Source organism: Agrilus planipennis, unplaced genomic scaffold (assembly GCF_000699045.2).
Source record: "Agrilus planipennis isolate EAB-ADULT unplaced genomic scaffold, Apla_2.0 scaffold25, whole genome shotgun sequence".
Lineage (NCBI taxonomy): Eukaryota > Metazoa > Arthropoda > Insecta > Coleoptera > Buprestidae > Agrilus > Agrilus planipennis.
Genome location: NW_020439112.1, coordinates 1,775,605 through 1,794,568, shown reverse-complemented (window position 1 = coordinate 1,794,568; position 18,964 = coordinate 1,775,605). Strand labels below are relative to the sequence as shown.

The following is an 18,964-nucleotide window of genomic DNA, read 5'->3' as shown; positions in this document are numbered from 1 at the left end:
CTGTTAATTATTTATCTCATGTAATAGTATAATACATAATATACATATATCGTATTTTATTAATAACAGTTTCTAAAGTGAACACAATTACAAAAACAGGAAAATAATTAACAGTTTACAGAGCAAAAAGAAAATACCTGTAAGAGAAAGAAAACAAATCACATTTATATGCAATAAAAAATCTTATATTACTTACGAACTCTTATATTACCATTTAAACACAAGATTAAGGAGAAAAAAGTCCCCCTAACCCTCTATGGCCTCCGCATCTCCCCTTATAGCCACCCTATCCACCCAAATGAATTTTAATAAACAAATATTGAATTTAATTTTAACATTTATGCCAAAAGATCAATTTAGAAACATTTTAACTATTATTCTAAGTTACAATTACATAATATAACAGCTCATAAAGTAATAAACAAAATACCTGTAAAAGAAAGACAAGAAAACATATGAAATTTCAAAGAAAATACAATAAAAAGCAAACAATACGATGTCTTCAGTCTTCTTCGGTTACCTGAAAGCGAATAGTGCAATTACAAGGACTAACGACAAATACTAATAGCTTTGGTAGAGAAGATCGGACAGATTTCGCCAAGGCAAGCTGGGCAGTCGCCTATTGCTCCTATTCCAGATAACCCACTGTACCCTGTCTGAAAGGAAGTAACGCTAGAGTAGACTCGCGAAAAGTGTATAAGACACTTTTAAGATCAACTAAATAGCTAAGCCCAAGGGAAGTCGTTCGGGGAGGCCCTCCCTAATTCCACAAGGGTGAGAAGAAACAAACACGATAACGAAACGTTGAATCATGTAGAACTCGTAGGGTAAATGCAAAGCAAATTAGGAAGAATATGCAGTAAGCTAAGCGAAGAGGTAAGCAAGGTTAGACTATACTACAACTACTAAACGTGTTATTTCTACTACACTACTACTACATACAAAAAAAAAATAAAAACATCTAAATTCAACAATTACTTCAAATAAAATGAACAAAGATAAGCATGCAAAATAAAAATTAATTCAAATTAACTACAACAAAACATGCAAAATAAAAAATTAATTTGATTAAAATGAACTTAATTAACCAGATACAGCATGCAAGATAAAAAAACTATTTCAACTATGGGGTCATCTTTGTCTTCTCCAACGTCGATCTGAAACAGATACGATGGTAATAGATTAATAATGAGCAATTAAAATTAACTGTATCAAGTTTCTCACCTTAATTAAATGCAGACTGCAACTGTTTGCAGGTGTGAAGAGCAAACCAAATCCAGGAGGAACACCATAGCAGAAATTTTGTTGTTCCATTTGAAATCAAATAAATCCTTAGTTGCTCCCACTAATCAGTCGAAAATCAACTGCATGGTCTTGCGAAGTGAAGATGAAAATATCAAACCAGGAACAAAGTCCAGAAAAGACCACACCCATGCAGACGGCTGTTCGAGTAGAGCCAAACTGAACTCATTTGTTGGGCAATCTGCAGAATGGGCAAAAAATATATTAATTACACTATTAGTTAAGGAAGGAACTAAACACTCCTAAAAATTAACAACAAAAAAGCAAGTAAAATAGCTGAATTATAATAAAATGGCGACAACTGTCATTTCACATCATGACCATAGATCATGCATGTCATAAATAAATCCAAATAATCATAGATGCACAATGTCAATTTATGATGTGAACAATAGATATTTAAAGAAATGAAATACGGCAGATACACGTTAAAGTTGATTGAAACTGTGAACAATAGATAATTGGTAAGACAGATAACCCATAAGATCAATATTGAACAACTAAGATAAATGGCATGCATTCTCACCTCCATTAACCGCAGAAAGTAGCTTTCTAAGGTCCACAGGTAGAATGAACAAGCCAAATCCAGGAGAAATACCACTGCAGACAATCTGTTGATTCAGTCGTTTCCAAATTAATTTCCAGTTGCCTTGCTTTCTCAGGTTCAAAATTAACTGCATTATGTTAGAAGGAGAAAGCGTCAAAAGCATCAGTTGTTTCAGTAGAATCAGAATTAACTTAATTCCTTGTCACTTCTTGACCAATCTATAGAAACGGGTAAGAAAAAGTGATTAACAACTTTTAAAGCAAGTAAACCAGTAATATTTCAATGTGGTCATGTGGTGGGAAATTATATGTTAAATTTTGTACTGACAGAAAGGTTAATTACATATTCTGCTGCTACCACTTCTAAAACATTGTTTAAGTTATCTGACGAAAGTAAGTTACAAATGTCTAAGAAATTAATGTTTCTGGGACCTCAGTTAGTATTTTTAATTGATACTGTTACTTACCAGTTCAATGTCATAAATTCTTCCTTATAACTACACTGTATTTGGTCCCATGGGAAAAAGGTACTTTCGTGCTTCTTTTTAGAATTGCTACTTTCTGGATTGAATGAAGACACAATGTAAATGCACTGTAAATTAATGCCATCCAGTTTTTTTAATGTTCCTATGAAATGAAATCTCATGAAAGACTAGTGATAGAATTAATTTAGCCTCCCCAGCATGTGCATAACACAATGTTGCAGTTAATATCAAATAAATATACTAATTATGGCATGTATGCTCACCGTAATTAACTAGAAAATCCTCCAAAATCAAAAGAACACCATGGCAAAAAAATTACTTTTTCAGCTGCATCAAAATTAACACTCTCCCACTCTTATTGATCATTATTCTGTAAAAATAGAGAAGAAAAACGAATAAACTACGTTATCAAACAATTAAAACATGAAATACAATGAAAATACGCACCGAAAATCAAGTAAAACTGCAAAATTTTAAAAATGGCGACGCAGCATAGCTTTTACTACAAAATGGCCAAGTCATAGATAACAGATATACAAAGGGTAATATCTATGATGGAAATCATGCATGACAAGTTGCAACAGAGATGCTAAAATTTATAGATTCATAAGTAATTTTCAATTTATGCTAATAAGTATATAGGTAACTGTAAAGGAAAAAACTATAGAACATAGATAGTGAAAGTGGCTATATAACCATCGCTCGACGTAGAACCAAACGTGTATTGATAAACTGATAGTATAAACAAGTTAAGAATGAAATAAGCACAACGGAGAGTTACGCCTTTTTTCTTCTTAATACAGTAAAAGAAAGGAAACTAATAAGTTAGGATATTATATTGGCTACTACTTATGGCAACTGTATCTTTTTAGGGGATAAATTGCAATGTGCAATCAATTATAATAAATAATAAAGTAACATTTATAACACTTAATTGTTATAGCGATAGAAATTATTTTTTTGTATTTAAACGAATTCGACAATTCTTCACAGAATATGCTTTAAATTAAGTAAAATAATTATACAAACATAAAGCAAACAAGCTAGAACAAGTTTGTTAGTTGTTTCTCAAAATTTCTCATGTAACAACCGTGGTCTGATGCGCAAGTTATTTTAACTTTTATACAACTTCTTCACACATAGTGCCAGGTTTCGAAAACTTGATTACTGACAAACTAATACAAACTACTTCTGTAAATAGGTTAACATAAGCTACCTTTATTGCTGTTTTATTAGTTTTAAACAACACATATTTAATGAAATCATTTCGCAAAGAAAAATAGAAACGAAACGTCTACAACAAACAGTTTTTGTAGAAAATGTACAATAACATTAATGTAGAAAAACATTTTTTGCAGACACGGAGCAACCTGAGGATGAACGCAAAATTAATAACTAATGTATCCTTGTTAAATCTTCTACCATTTTAATAAGGTCATCTACTGTACAGTCCTGTTTTACTCCACCCTCCCCGACGAGCTGAAAAGATAATTTATTATCATTACATATTTTAACTTCAATTTCTTTCTAAAGCTTAAGACTTAAAATATATTCAAATCAATTGTCATTGCAGTCTTTGTTCCAACATCAAATACATACAATTATTCATTTTAAAACAAATATTAGCGAATGAAGTGCAACAGTGGAATTAAAGTAACTTTCTTCAAGCTAACAGACATTCTGCAAATTTACACAAAAAAGTAAGACAATATTCAACGTTACCTGCAAGCCGTCAGCGACTTCTTTCATTTTATCAGCTGATAGATCCAGAAAACTCTCTATTAAATCTCCATCAATGAAACCTTCGGCCGGTTCAGTCTTTATGTCTGTGTGAAAAGTACGCCAAAATGAATGCTCTATTTTCCCTACCGATTTTATTACTACCGATAATTTGTTCTGCAGCTCAAGCAGGAATTCAAAAAAGTCTGGCTGGATTTGTGTAACTAAACCTACAAAAAAAAAATGATAAGGTTTATTCAAATATTTAGGATTGACCTATAAATGAAATGTTTCCTACTACGAATTAATTTTTGAAATGTTTGAAAATAAGAGTTTAAAAACGTTTTCTGTATTAAAGCATCTTCATTAATCCAAAGTGAATAAAACTAAGTTGGTATCTTGTAAAAATGGAAATAAAAATAATAATACCTATGGCCCCACCAACTGTGCCAAAAAGCACGCAGCCTGAAGTGGGTGTTGACGTTTCACCCAAATTTTGCATTACTAGACTCCCAGGTCGAAACACGTTAATCATATCGCCGACATGAAACTGGCCAACTTCTTGCATTTGCGCCCTTTCTTCGTCCGTCGTTGCAGCGCTGTCCTTTTGGCATATAAATATGTTATACGAATTTTCGGCTCCCAAAAAAGTATCGTCGTCCAAGATCTCAATTGCTGTCATCCAATTGGGATTGAAATCTCGAGCAATCTCATCGAAACTACCTGAAAAATAGAAAAACAGTATTAAATTACAATAATTTAAGCTTATACTGTATAACAGTTTTTTAATAATATCTAAGGATTTAAAAATCGACCATTTTTAATACACTTATCATATTTTCTTTGATAATAGACGTAGTAGGTAAATTTTAACAAAAACTAAATTGGTAGTCAGTTAAACTTTCTATTTCAGTAATTATATTTTTATTAGTACATGTACCATATATAAAATTAAAGGTCTTGGCGTTCTACGTTCATTAAAAGAATGCGGGACGAATTGCCACGCAATTCACGCGTGGGTGACTTAAGTCCGCGCCATATGAATACATGTATTTTCGTGAAAATTGTGCGCGGAAAAGTTCGAGTTCTTGCATACGAACATTTCGCAACCATCGTGTAAACTTTCAGTAAATGTTAATTCTTTCATTTGTATTTGTACTCTTAGAAAATTTTGTGTTATTCTTACCTTCCATGGTTTTGTACTGCAGGAGGGTCATATTACGCAGCAAGTCGCCAACGAGAATAAAATCGCCTTTAGTTTTCAAATACAGTGCAAGAATGTTATGGAAATAGGAGCATTCAAGCCGAAGTTCCTTCTCTGCTGTCCATTCAAACAATCGCACGGTGCTGTTAATAGTAGCTAGGAGTTTACCATTAAACTCAGCTAGGGAATGACAAGCACCTTTGATTTCCTTTTCTGAGATCTGTGTGAGCTTATTATCAGCCCAATGAAACAGGATCAACCTGCCTGATTTTGATTCTGGTTCTTCAGGATTAACAAAAGCAGTACCTACAAAAAAATAAATGCTTCATTACAGCTACTAAATAAAATTACGTTTTATAAAAATTTATTTTGTTGAGTCCAATCGGAAAGAATTTTTTTTATGTTAAAAAAGTGTGAAACAGAACAAAACTCACCAACTACATAATAAATATTGGGGTCGTCACCAAGTTGACACGAAATGAGGCTCATCGCATACTCCTGTTGCATAAACTGGTGTGCATGCAGGAATTCAAACGTGTGCTGATCGATGATCAAGAGATTATAAACTTCGACCTCCTGACCGTACTCGGGGACTGTATTCCCTCCTGAGAGACCACTGGCTCCTGATTTGCCCAACGTAAGTGAACCCACGCTACTTGACACCGTCACCGATTGGGTCATCGTTGACGCACTCGGTCGAGAAGGGTTCAAACCGGTCGAGTCTTGCACATCCATTCTTGCAGCCAACACGCCAAATGTCTATAAGAAAGATAGTAATAGATTTACGATTATATCGCCAAAAAACTAAAATTGCACCACGTTGTTAAAATAGTTGAAAACAGTCATTTAACACGTATATAGTTTCTTCAAAATTTGTTATCCCATATTTTATTTAGTTCGTTTTTATTGCATAAAATAAATGGATGCAAAAAACGTAACTTATTTATTTTGCCAGATTGGTAATTGATAAAAGAATTTCATGTACAAGTAAATTAATATAATTTACTGACGTTAATATTAATAAAAATGGCCAATTCATAAAGTTTTAAATCATGCATTTACCTGAGAAGACTCTTGGTATGCAATTCTCCTCGGGGATTCCTGTAGAGGCACTGTACGAATATGGAGTTTTTGAATTTCGTCGATGGTACCTATTGTTACCGAACTGTCGGTCGCTAGAGCTAAACTGTTATAAAAATAATAAGGGCTTAAATAATATAACTTTAAAAATAAAAAAGTTAAGATAACATAACATTAAACGTTTAAAAAGCCTAAAATGCATTTCGACAACCGAGTTTTATGTATTTTATACGTTCTATGTGGAATTTTAAGTGTTAGCGTTTTAAAATTCATCAATAAATCACAACTATTATCAAAGATTATTCAATAAATGATCTAAATACGCTCTCGTTTGCTTTAATTCTTCAATAAATTACAAATAATAACCAAGGTCTCAGAAACTTCAATTTCTTGGATATTTGTAACTTACATTTTATTGACAACTATTTAAAAATGGCAGGAGCAGAATAACGAATCAATTTGGAACAAATTACAAACTATCTTCACTTATAATTTATTTTAATATGACAGGTAGAAGATATAGGAAAAAGAACGTTAATATACAGTTTTTCAAAATANCGTTGAAAACACTTGGTGAAATATATCATATAACATAAAAACAAGCTTGGAAAATTTCACTGATCAGTGAAATATCTATTCTCCCAATTATCAAAATGAAAAAAAATATTTTAAATAAATCAATTAGCAAAACAAATTTTACAATGCTCTTGAAAATTAAACAAAACGGAAAACAAAGTATTTATTTTATAAAAATAAATTACCTGTCAGGATAGGCTTCGGCGTTCAACGAACACATGTGATTTACCTCCTTCATGTTGACGTTCGAGAAGACAAGTTTATGATTGGATGAATATATAACCGTAGGTCGATCGGAGCATGCAAACACATTCGTCGTGCTTAGCGATCGGAAGGTACGCAGAACAGTCGGCTGGGTGCCCAGCGTGACCCTTTTCTTTTCCGACAACGTGCCCGAGTCCTTGTGCAAATTGAAGTAGAACATTGAACCGTCGCCCAGGGCACACAATAGGTAACTGTGTCCCTCGAAATTTGTCATCAGTACTGACCGCGGAATTATCTCTGTTAAACAAAAAAAAATACAAATTGAGATACATAAATAAATAACTTACTTATATATAAATAAATATTCTGTACAAAGCTGTAGCATCTTACACGTAAAACTGATTGATATATATCTCGTTTTCCTAGTATTCTGCTATACCAAAATTTCATTGAAATATTATTTAATTTACTCACCTCCACCTAGATTTTCTTTGTACGCTTCTATAAGGTCTGGTAGCCTCAGAATACGCGCAGAAATGTCCGTCCACAGGCCGACAGCCACTAAATTCGATCTTGTGGCACCTTCTCCAAGAGGACTAATATCCAAACATGCGGGCTCCACATCTAGCGTTGTTCGCCTGTAACGAAACAGAATGACAATATGTTATATGAAGCAACTCCTTTTTTAACTATTTTTTTAAAGTCTCAGAACTACCAAGTACTTAAAATTGCTTTTGTATCTACCTTACCCTTTGAGGATGAGTTCGTTGGGATGAATTTCGATGTAGAAAAGTTCTGATCCTGTCGATACGACAATTTGTTCGGTGTTACACGCGACAACGCTAATACTTTTCTCGGTGGGCGGTTTCCATTCGGCTAATAGTGTCTTTAACTGAGCAGAGACAAGTCGCACCGACATTGGCGTAACCTGAACAAGCTGATCATGTGCTACATTTCCACAATAGAAAGTTTGCTGGTCTGAAGCAAAGCCTACAATATCTGTTTCTTCCACCTCTTCACCATTCAAGCTCAATACCCTCGTTTGGCCTACGAATGCAAGCACTAGGGTGTTGTCCAATTTCGCATCTAAAAAGATAGCAAAAAGAAAGTATTACTTTAGAATGAGTACAAATCAGAACCACAGAAGACTTATAAATACTTTAAATTTGAAAAACCAACACCGACATTTTACATCTGGATGTGATGCTTTTTTAAAGTACGTTTTTTATAGTAAACCAAAGGTGAAACGTCGATGTTGATTTTTCAACAACAAAATTATTTGAAACCTTTCTTTTCGAATTTTAAACATACAATAGCGGGACGAAAAAAAATCTACTACCTTGGAATACTTAAGAATTTGGCAAAATACAAATAAACATAAGAATTTCTTACCCGAGGCTACAGTTAGTGCCCACATTCCTTTAATCCCTGGCAAATCGATTGACGCGTGCTCTTGTATCCCGATTCCATTTCTGATAATTCTCAGGGAGCCATCTTTATAAGCTCCGGAACATGTCACGAGCTGTCCTTGCCCTTGCCTTTCCAAATCTACAACGCACATATCGACTATGGGGGCCAAATTTGTGAAAGATTCCATCAGCGTGACGTATGATCCATTATCGTCGGCTTTGGTATTTAGTTTCACTAACTGTGAGTCTCCCAATCGAGAGCCAATAAAGATTACACCATTGTCCAAATAAGTGATACACTCTGGAGTTGCTATTTCACCTTCGAAATTTTTAAAAACTAATAGTTGTAGAAACTAATAAAATAGAAGTTAAGCCTTACCTAATAATTCAACTTTTAAATCTTTAACTACATCAGCCCCATCACCACGACTTTCAACATCCAGGAATAACATGAACAGATGCCCTGCCATATCTCCTAACAAATATCGTAATCCTCCAGGGTCTACTCTAGCATAACATACTATTGTGCTTTGCTAAAAAGTTATTAAGCCAATATAAATATTGAAAAATCAATACAAAAATGCTTCTTAACTATAGTTAGTTAAAAATGTTCAGAAACTTGTAAAAATACTTACTTTTATTATTGGGGGTGCTACAGCAACTGATGTTATACCATCATGATATAAAATACTTTCTTGTCCAATAACAATAGCTCCACAAAGTGGCGAAGGAACTGGAATAATCATTGAGGCTTCTGTTTCCACATTGTCTTGCCTCCAAGGAATTTTCACGAACTCTTTATCCCTTAATGATATTTCATGTGTCTTAACATGACGACCATTCAAATCCTGATGTATTAAAACTATTGTTGGATTAGCACAACCATGTAAAAATTCTACATCTTGCACTTGCAATTCATCCATTCTGAAATGTATTTTTTTCACACATAAAAAAATAATAATTAAATAAAAATAAAATATTACCTTATATTTGAAGCTTTTAATTCATTATTCTCTTTATCAAGTGGAATTATTTTAAACAATCCATCATATAAGCGAAGACCAATCACTCTCGCTTTGGGATCAATTACTGCAATTATGCCAGTATCTGCAGGTTTTCCTATTCTATCAGCAACATTACCATGTGCTTTTGTAATTATTTCTAAATTCTCTCCATCATTTATACACTCCAAAATCATAGCATTATACTTCATTGTAACAATAAATAAAAGGTCTTTTTTTTCATTCTAAAAATTATGATATCTTAGTCAAATACAAAGAGTAAGAATAGGGTTTTTTACTTGTGGCCGAAATAGTTTTAAAACAACTATTTTTCCATATATTCCAACTTCCTTTACAGGTCGTAGACCTTCAGGGGTTACAAGATAAATTTCTAGCCTCGTAGTTTTAGCTACGATCAAGTTTAAATCGTTTGGAGATGTAAAGTTACCTATCAAATTAAAGAGGTTAAATTAGCTTTATAAGCGGCATTTTGAAAATTACCTGTTACACAAGCCGTTACGGCTGTTGGCTTATGAGCAGTCACAACATAGTGATAAGCCATTTTACAGGATCAACTCTGCACTACATTAAAACATAAATAAATAATTACTTGGCGTAGTCGCACTTTCGTAAACTTGAAGTTAAAACCTCTCTTGTCTATGAGTTAAAACGTATCCGTACGAAATGTATAACGATAAGGTTATCAGTGACAGCAACTTTATTGGCAACAAGTCAATAGTTAAATTTATTGAATTATTATACACTAACTTTTCATATATTAAACGACCTTTTTATAATGGTTTTTGTAGGAAACCAGTATAACTTTAAACGTTTATTTATTAAACATAAATTCGCCATTTTACTTGTATTCGATGTAAAAATGTTTATACGTAATGTACATAATTTCGTGGATGAATTAATATTCCATATAAAAGGCACTCTTTCGATGTAATTTTACAGCACATCTGATTGGTTATTCTAGTTATGACGTACAATATAACCAAAAACCAAACAATATTATAAACATTACAAAAGTTTGCAAAATCGTTTTACTTTAATCACGAAAAGTATAGACCATACAGTTTATTATTAGTTTTCATCTTTCGAATTTTTAAATTATTGAGGTTTTTAGTTAAAACACCGAAATTTATTTTTAAATAAATATTTAATTATGCAATCTGAAAATGGGATAATTTTTAATATATGCTCTAACAAGATATTTAAATTCGAAACTGTTGCAAACATTGAAATGCCTTAATAAAAAACACCATTCAAAAGGTAAAATTCCATTTTTAATAAGTGTAAAGGATATATTTAAAATGAGACGTACCAGAAGGAACAACAGATTATCCCTAGAAGATAAATGCGAAAATAGTGATGATGATGATTTTAAAAGGTCTAAAATTAAAAAAATTAAAACTATTAAGAAAAAACGTACAAAAAAACTGGAAGCTGATGGTTCATCTAGCAGTGAAAGTGATTTAGACAATTATTTGAAAACAGCTTCAGAAATAGATTTGAATTCATCATTTTTTCAAAATCCTATGCAACCTGAGCAAGTACCATTTGAAACAATTGAAAAGGATATATTTTCTGATGTTAAGCAACTTTCTGACTCAAGTTCAGAAAATGAAGTCAAATGTTTGGAAGAAGAGCATGGAAAAGAAAAACTTGAAAACAAGCCAGTCCTTGTGCAAAGTAGTAATTCAAAACTCAATTTTCAGCATTTGCATGATTACACTAGAAAATTAGAAGATGCCAAAAAGCACATTGAAAAGTACATATTACAACAGAAGAATGTTGAAAATTCAAAAGGCACTTCTCAAGACAAACCTAATAAAGACCAGGACATTTTGAGTATGCTAGCACAGGTTGAAGCACAACCATCTACATCAATAGCGAATCAATCAACATTTAATTATAATTTAGACTTGTCTGATTCAGAAAAAGAAGATTGGGAAGAGGTCATAGATGAAAATAATGACTTAAAAGCTATTGCTAAGGACATTCAAATAACAGTGTCCCTACCAGAACATATGAGAAAGAAAAAGGGCGAAGACTTACAGGCAGCGATAAAAAGACGCCTGAACCGAATAAAAAAAGAAAATCAAATACTGATACACAAAGTTCACTTGCTGTGCTGGATTGCACATGGAAATTATGTAAATAACATTTTAAATGATCCTAATCTGTTAGCTTCAGCATTATCATTGGTACCATCTGAAAAATGCTATCCAAAAGGGCGTGCTGATTTAAAGTATTTGCAGCAATTTACTTCTTGGTACAGTAATACTATAAAATTAACAAATAAACCAGAATCAAAATATGTACAATCGCTTGAGATCCTCCAAGAACAAATTACACAAAAAGAGGCTCATAATTCAAAGTCATTTGTTTATATTTTTATCTGTATATTAAGGGCTCTTGGATTACAATGTCGGTTAATTTTGTCTTTTAGAGTGGCGCCCTTAAGACCCCCAAGCAGCGAACTTCATTCACTAAGTTTAAAAGAACCACATAAAAAAAATGAAACAGTGCAAAAAGAAAAAATTAAAACTGAGGATGCAAAACAAGGTAATTTGCCAGAAAAGAAGAATATTAGAGGTAACACAACCAAAAAGAAAGGCAATTTAGAATCTTCACCATCAGGGTCTAAAGATAATACAAATATAACGGATTTGAAAAAGGGGTCTAGAAAAAAACAAGCAACCTCTAACAACACTGGAAGCCAAATAAAACAAACTAAAAAAGTTATACAGGAGAAGAAAAATACTACAGATTCTAACAAACCTGAAGTATCTTCATTTTCTATATCTGAAAAAATAAAATTACAGAAACATCAAAACCAGAAGGCCATCACCAATACAAAAATGAACATCACAAAATTGAAACCCACAAATCAAATGAAAAAGAATATTGAACAACCTTCTTCAGAAGAATCTTATTCTATTCCAGTAAAGCATTCTTTAAGAGCAAGATCTAGTTCCAGTAATGTTATTACATCATTAAAAAATAATAATAAGAGCGAAATAAAAATACAAAAAGCAACAAATAAACAAAATTTAATTGAAAAAAAATCTAAGAAACCAGTTCTTCGTTCACAACAGAAAAATTTAAGTAAAACACAAGAAATTGTTCCACAACTTGATGGAGCTAACGATGGTGATAGTGAGTCAAATTCTGATCGTAAAAGAAAACCAAATTTAAGCAAACTTCATCAAGAACGTAAAAGTTCTTGTTCTAAAAATCATCCAAGGCGTCTAAGGAAAACGGTTTCTAATTACAAGGAGTCCACTTCAGATTCTGAAGATGATTTTCAACCTAGTCCATCACAAAAATTAAATAAAGACGCTATAAAGGACACTTCCCCTCCAAAACCTAAAATTGAATCTAAAGATATAAAAATAAAACAGAATATAATACCTGAAAAACATTCTAAAGGGGGTGTTAAAGAAGATATAATAAAGTTAGTAAAAGGGGTAGTAAAGAATCAGAAAATGGCAGAAAAAGCGAAATTGGTGAAGATCAAAAGATCGAAATCTGAAAGCGACGATAGCGATTACGCCCCAGAAGCGAATAAAAGAAAATTCGACAGTGATGAAGATTTCAAAATAAAATCAGACATGAAAGTTAAAAAAAGAGTTCAGTGGAAAAACGACAGGAGAGTTTTGTCCAGTGATAGTGACCAGGAGGCAATAAAACAGGGCAACGATGTTTGGGCAGAAGTCTTTTTAGAAGCAGAAGAGAAATGGATCAGTGTCGACGTTATAAAAGCAGAAATACATTGCGTTAACGCACTCTATGTAAGAAAAAATTTCCTTTAAACAGATTCAAAATAATAATTTATTTTTTTTCAGTCACGAGCTTCCAAGCCAGTTTCGTACATAATAGCATGGAATAACGATAACACATTAAAGGATGTAACAAGTAGGTACTGTCAGGATTGGCACACAGTAATTCGAAAGTTAAGGGTGAATTCCGATTGGTGGAAGCAAACACTTAAACCGTACATAGGGAAACCTACAGCAAGAGACAAAGAAGAGGATGAAGAACTTGCACAGATGCAATTAGAGAAGCCTCTACCAAAAACTATAAGCGAGTATGTTTTAGTGTTTAAATGTATTTGTTTTAAACCATCATTAAAAAATTATTAGATACAAAAATCATCCTCTATACGCTTTACAAAGGCATCTATTAAAATTTGAAGCAATTTACCCCCCTGATGCCGTCCCGCTGGGTTATATTCGAGGTGAACCTGTTTATTCCCGATATTGCGTATATACACTGCATTCAAGAGAAATTTGGCTTAAACAAGCAAAAGTGGTAAAAAGAGGTGAAAAACCGTACAAAATTGTTAAAGCCAGGCCTAAATATGATAAAGTATGTGAATACAAATACATATTCTGGATAATAATTGATTTTTTCTATTTCCAGTTATCAGGAAAAGTGATCACCGATCTGCCACTGGAAATATTTGGTATGTGGCAGGTGGAAGATTATGATCCTCCAACTGCTGAAAATGGGGTAGTTCCACGCAACGCTTATGGAAATGTTGATTTATTTAAAGAATGCATGCTACCAAAAGGCTGTGTTCATTTAAGATGTAAGCATTATTAATGTTTTATTGAAGACCTAAAGTTGAAAATTATTTTGTTTAATTCAGTACCAGGATTAAATAAAATTGCTTACAAGTTGAAAATTGATTGCGCCGAGGCTGTGACTGGCTTTGATTTTCATGGGGGATGGAGTCACCCTATCATCGACGGATACGTTGTTTGTGTCGAATACGAAGACATATTGGTAGCTGCATGGCATATGGTATGCTGACTAACTTTTTAAGTTCAATTGCAATTTATCGTATAAAAAATATTTTACTTCACAGGAACAAGAAGAACAGGAACGTAAAGAACAGGAGAAAATAGAAAAACGGATCTATGGAAATTGGAAAAAACTCATAAAAGGTCTACTTATACGTGAACGGCTAAACGCTAAATATAATTTTAAAGGAAAGCCTGAGCAATCCGCTCCCAGCAGTAATGAAAAGCGCAAGGCAAAACCTCTAAAAATGTTATCTAAAAAGAAGCGTAGAACTTCTAGTGAACATGAATCACAGTCAGATTGAATACAATGTTATTAAGTGTAGTATTTTATGTGATAAAATACTGTAATTATTATTATATAAAATACTACACTTTTTATTAATAGTCAGTATAAGTTATAATGTTACGGATATTTTTATGTTGTGTTTTTGTACTTTATATTTTTAACGTTAATTTCTAAACATTTTTGTTAATATTCGTTTTGAATTGCTTCATTTTTATTATTTATTTACATATAATTTCTTAAGAATTATTAGTGGTAACACCTTTCAAAAGCAGGAATAATTTTAATCAGTAAAAATATAAGTAAAATGGATCACGATAGTTACTGTACAATTGTTATTGATTAAATAATAGCGCATGACTTTTATTAAGAGTTATAATATAATAACGGGTAATAATAATTTCATGATAACATGCTTTTTATGAAATAAATATTTTTTTATAAAACTCGTTTCTATTATTTCATCTTAAATTTCAGTAAGAAATAGCTGTTTAAACTGCTTATTAGTCAGTAATATTTCTGGCCACTTTTTATAATTTGTAAAAATATATTTATTTACATTATATATATGTATATACACACGTCAGGTCAATTATAATTGCACTTAAATTATATACTATTATACAAAGCAATAAATGAGTTAATTTTTGTCTATTTCTCTTTCGTCAATATTTTGTAGGTATTTTTGGACATGATATAACTCAACCCCGCAGCCACAGTCGTTACCCCCGTTACATACCTAGACAAATTTATTTTACTCGAAACTGCTCACTGCTGTTAGTTAATTATTTTGTATCTTACCATAACGTTTGTAACGCTGGGTGATTAACATATTGAAACACTGGGGCCGCTAATGTTGAACCGACCAACAAAAGCTGAATGCCTGTATTGACTTTACTAATAAGAGTGGGCGCCAATTTAGCTGTGGCATGAGACGCATCAAAATAGCGGCTTAACGTTTTCTGAAAATTTAAAACATCTAAACCGCAGTATTTAAATTTCTATTTTTTTAAAGATGTTAGCTGCTTGCATTGTACGAATATTTTGTTATATAACTTTTGTCGTATAGATAAAAAACTAATCAAACTTCCACTAACTTTATTATTTTGACAATCGTTTTGCCACTTTGTGACTTCTTCAGAAGATACAGGATCGTCAGGGTAATTAGTTTTTTATTTAAATGTATTTTTTACCATAATTTATTCTTAAAATTTTTGTTGCTTTTAAAAATGTACCATAAAACCTTAGAAATTTTTTGAAATAAGTAATCATTAGATAACTTACCGGTGGGGGCAAAGACTGGTATCGAATAATAAATCCTGCAGTGACCAAAAGTACATCTCTTCCAATAATCATCCCCGTTAAAATTACAGGTATAAGTTCAGCATATGTTAGTGATAAAAATAAAGTGGCAATTAGAACCTTATCAGCCATAGGATCCAAGAAACTACCTAAGTTTGAAGATTGACTTTCCCATGTTCTTGCAATCCAGCCATCCAGCTAGAAGTAATTTAGTTAATTAATAAGAATAATTTATTATTAAAATGAATACAAAAGAATATTAACTATTTTTCAGGAGGCAAAAATTATGAAGTCCAAAGTTGTCCCTTTCAAAGAACTGGCAATATAGGAAATAAGTTTGAAAGTGAACTTTAACTTACCAAATCAGTTACTGCAGCAATACCTAATACAGCAAGAGCATATTGAAATTCTGCCTGAATTATTAACATACCTAGAAATGGTGATAGCATTATCCTTGATATGCATAATAAATTTGGTATTGTGTATATATTTTCTTTCTACATAAAAAAAAACATTAAAAATNTTTGAAAGTGAACTTTAACTTACCAAATCAGTTACTGCAGCAATACCTAATACAGCAAGAGCATATTGAAATTCTGCCTGAATTATTAACATACCTAGAAATGGTGATAGCATTATCCTTGATATGCATAATAAATTTGGTATTGTGTATATATTTTCTTTCTACATAAAAAAAAACATTAAAAATATAGAAGGGTAATGTTTTATATACAAACCTTTATCATACTGTCCACTTTTTCTTTCATTTTATCCTTAGTCTCTTTAATATCTTTAAATAGAGCAACACTTTTGTCTCTTATATGTTGCTCCGTGTCTTTAAATTTGGCTCTGTTTTCTTTTATGTAGTTTTTAATTTCTTTTCGTATTTTTTTCTCATTGTATTTGTTTGTTTCCACAACACTTGAAGTGCATACACATCTTACAAATTTATTCCATCTAAGTGGGAAACTGAGTGTGTGGTCACATTTCCTATGAAAGGAATTGTAGAAATGGTATTTTACATTTATACTGGTAAACGTTTCAATTTGATAACGACAGAAAGGGCGAAATGTAACACGAAATGTGTTCCAAAACATCTTCAAATGGTAACTAAAACAATAAATGCACTAGTAAGTTATTAATATTACTTTTTAAAAAACGTTTAAAACTTAACCTTAACTCTTCTAGAATTAAACTCAACAAAGTCTCTTAGTAACACAAACGATCACCATTATATTTTAGTTGGTTTAATTTTTATTATAGTTGGTTAACAAATACAAATTATTCAAATTCATTATAACATAAGTAAAAATACAATGAGCAACTCCTGTCGTAGATACCGGTAAACATGACCATAGATTAACATGACATTATGTAATAATATGGTAATAACCTTATCTGTGGTAATAATATAATAAGTATTACATCGAATTACTATATTTACTGATATTTTAAATTTAAGCGATGTAAAAATGTTTATACGTAATGTACATAATTAAATAATTATTTATAAACGGACTCAAAAAGAACTTCCTATTTCAAAAAAATTAAAAAAGTTTCGAAATATTATATACAAAAAATCTTAATTCGATATAATAGCCTATTTTTGGCGGAAAGTTCAATTTACCATTCAAACCACGATTCAGGTTTTCAAAAACATCTATTAAAAACTTAAAAAATTAAACATCTATCTAAAGTTTTTTTAAACAAATTTATTGGTCAATAAATAACAAATTCACTAGTAACTGCTACGTTGCCACAATGTATTTTTGATCTTGTTCATACATTTCATAAGCAAAGTTTTCTATATGACTTGGATCATATTCTAAGCCAATATAATCAATTTCTAATTTAAATTCACCATCTATTTTATCACTTGCGGTTATTCCGAAACTTGTAATACGATCTAGAGGCACAGGAAATTGTTTATCTTGGATTCTACCTTTAGATGAAAGAAAAAATTTGGAAAATGGTATCTGCAAATATAAATCAAGTTACACCTGTCTTTTTTTTAAGAAAACTGACAGTTTTACCTTAGTTACCTGCCAATATGGACCCCCTCTTGTAAATAAAACATAATGGAACATATCAAACCACATTATATCGTAATAACCTTTTGTATGTATATTTAAGAAATAAGATCGTCCATCACCTTTAACTTTCATTACTAATGTATTGTAATTGCTCCAATTATAATAAGACTCCCTTTTAAATGATTTCTAATAAAATATGCTAATTTAGTTTACTTCATATTTATACTACTGCTAATAATAAGTGGCAAATGGACACCTGATCAGAGCAAACTACAAACTTTGTTTAACTATTTATATGTTTGTTTGATTGCCTCTTTTTCTGATCAATTATCCATTAATAATGTATTTATAGACATCTTGTTAAATTTAAATACAAACAACTTACTCTGGCCCTTAAGGTTGTCATATTACAGTATCCTGCACGTTTTATTTTACCATCTTTAGGAACTCTTGTAGAAAGTTCTCCAGAAAACACACCTTTACCGTACTTATTTATTGTTAAGGAGCTATTACTGAAACCTTCATTATTATCACTATCAGATGTAATAATCCAGTTTTTAAGAGATTCTTCATCTTTAAATCTCCACGCAACGTCTGTTTCGCCTGGTCTAAATTCAAGTACTGGATCAATTTCAAGTCTTTCTTTCACTTCGCTTGTCCAAAGGGCAATTTCAGTTTTTAATTCCTTAAATCCTTCCCTAATTAACTCAATTCTAGAGGGTAATTTCCTGTTTTTATTATAACCAGCTTTTTCGTCCGGCTCGAAAAAGATATTAACGGATGTCGATGTGTGTAAAGACTTTCTGGCGATTGAAGCATTTTGTACTGAATTAAAAAATCTTGATTTAGTTCGAAAAAGTTGCTTTACAAACAAATTAAACATTACATAAAACTTTGCAGAATATTACAGCATAATAGAAGGGTTATGCTTTTAATTTTTAAATCATAGACATAGATAATAGATACACAAAGGGTAAAGGGTTTTAAATTTTGTAGCGTT

The 18,964-nt window shown here is 31.7% G+C and overlaps 4 protein-coding genes and 1 long non-coding RNA gene across 5 annotated transcripts; 1 reads left to right on the top strand and 4 right to left on the bottom strand.

Moving 5' to 3' along the window:
- Window positions 1–1,012: 1,012 nt before the first annotated feature.
- LOC108738560 lies at window positions 1,013–2,882 on the bottom strand. The gene is made up of 6 exons (XR_003231736.1): window positions 2,781–2,882; window positions 2,597–2,703; window positions 2,316–2,475; window positions 1,829–2,067; window positions 1,225–1,483; window positions 1,013–1,157 (listed from the first exon to the last, which is right to left on the bottom strand). It is a non-coding gene; the product is annotated as an uncharacterized LOC108738560 (long non-coding RNA).
- Window positions 2,883–3,531: 649 nt separating this feature from the next.
- Window positions 3,532–10,088, bottom strand: LOC108738522 (DNA damage-binding protein 1). Its single transcript, XM_018471983.2, has 15 exons — window positions 10,028–10,088; window positions 9,826–9,974; window positions 9,509–9,771; window positions 9,161–9,449; window positions 8,905–9,058; window positions 8,509–8,844; window positions 7,866–8,202; window positions 7,591–7,754; window positions 7,098–7,413; window positions 6,319–6,442; window positions 5,691–6,015; window positions 5,239–5,562; window positions 4,482–4,775; window positions 4,056–4,282; window positions 3,532–3,812 (listed from the first exon to the last, which is right to left on the bottom strand). Exons 1-15 carry the CDS (start codon window positions 10,086–10,088, stop codon window positions 3,729–3,731), a joined length of 3,447 nt encoding a protein of 1,148 aa, XP_018327485.1. The 3' UTR covers window positions 3,532–3,728.
- Window positions 10,089–10,480: 392 nt separating this feature from the next.
- LOC108738513 (DNA repair protein complementing XP-C cells homolog) lies at window positions 10,481–15,032 on the top strand. Its single transcript, XM_018471971.2, has 6 exons — window positions 10,481–13,329; window positions 13,384–13,625; window positions 13,681–13,906; window positions 13,961–14,129; window positions 14,190–14,344; window positions 14,409–15,032. The coding sequence occupies exons 1-6, from the start codon at window positions 10,846–10,848 to the stop codon at window positions 14,646–14,648; spliced, it is 3,516 nt and encodes a 1,171-aa protein (XP_018327473.1). The 5' UTR covers window positions 10,481–10,845; the 3' UTR covers window positions 14,649–15,032.
- A 94-nt stretch (window positions 15,033–15,126) lies between these two features.
- LOC108738200 (probable cardiolipin synthase (CMP-forming)) lies at window positions 15,127–16,424 on the bottom strand. The gene is made up of 4 exons (XM_025977602.1): window positions 16,291–16,424; window positions 15,914–16,129; window positions 15,431–15,591; window positions 15,127–15,368 (listed from the first exon to the last, which is right to left on the bottom strand). The coding sequence occupies exons 1-4, from the start codon at window positions 16,378–16,380 to the stop codon at window positions 15,281–15,283; spliced, it is 555 nt and encodes a 184-aa protein (XP_025833387.1). The 5' UTR covers window positions 16,381–16,424; the 3' UTR covers window positions 15,127–15,280.
- Window positions 16,425–17,626: 1,202 nt separating this feature from the next.
- On the bottom strand, window positions 17,627–18,918 carry LOC108738348 (complex I intermediate-associated protein 30, mitochondrial). The gene is made up of 3 exons (XM_018471740.2): window positions 18,350–18,918; window positions 17,965–18,150; window positions 17,627–17,907 (listed from the first exon to the last, which is right to left on the bottom strand). The coding sequence occupies exons 1-3, from the start codon at window positions 18,845–18,847 to the stop codon at window positions 17,680–17,682; spliced, it is 912 nt and encodes a 303-aa protein (XP_018327242.1). The 5' UTR covers window positions 18,848–18,918; the 3' UTR covers window positions 17,627–17,679.
- Window positions 18,919–18,964: the final 46 nt, after the last annotated feature.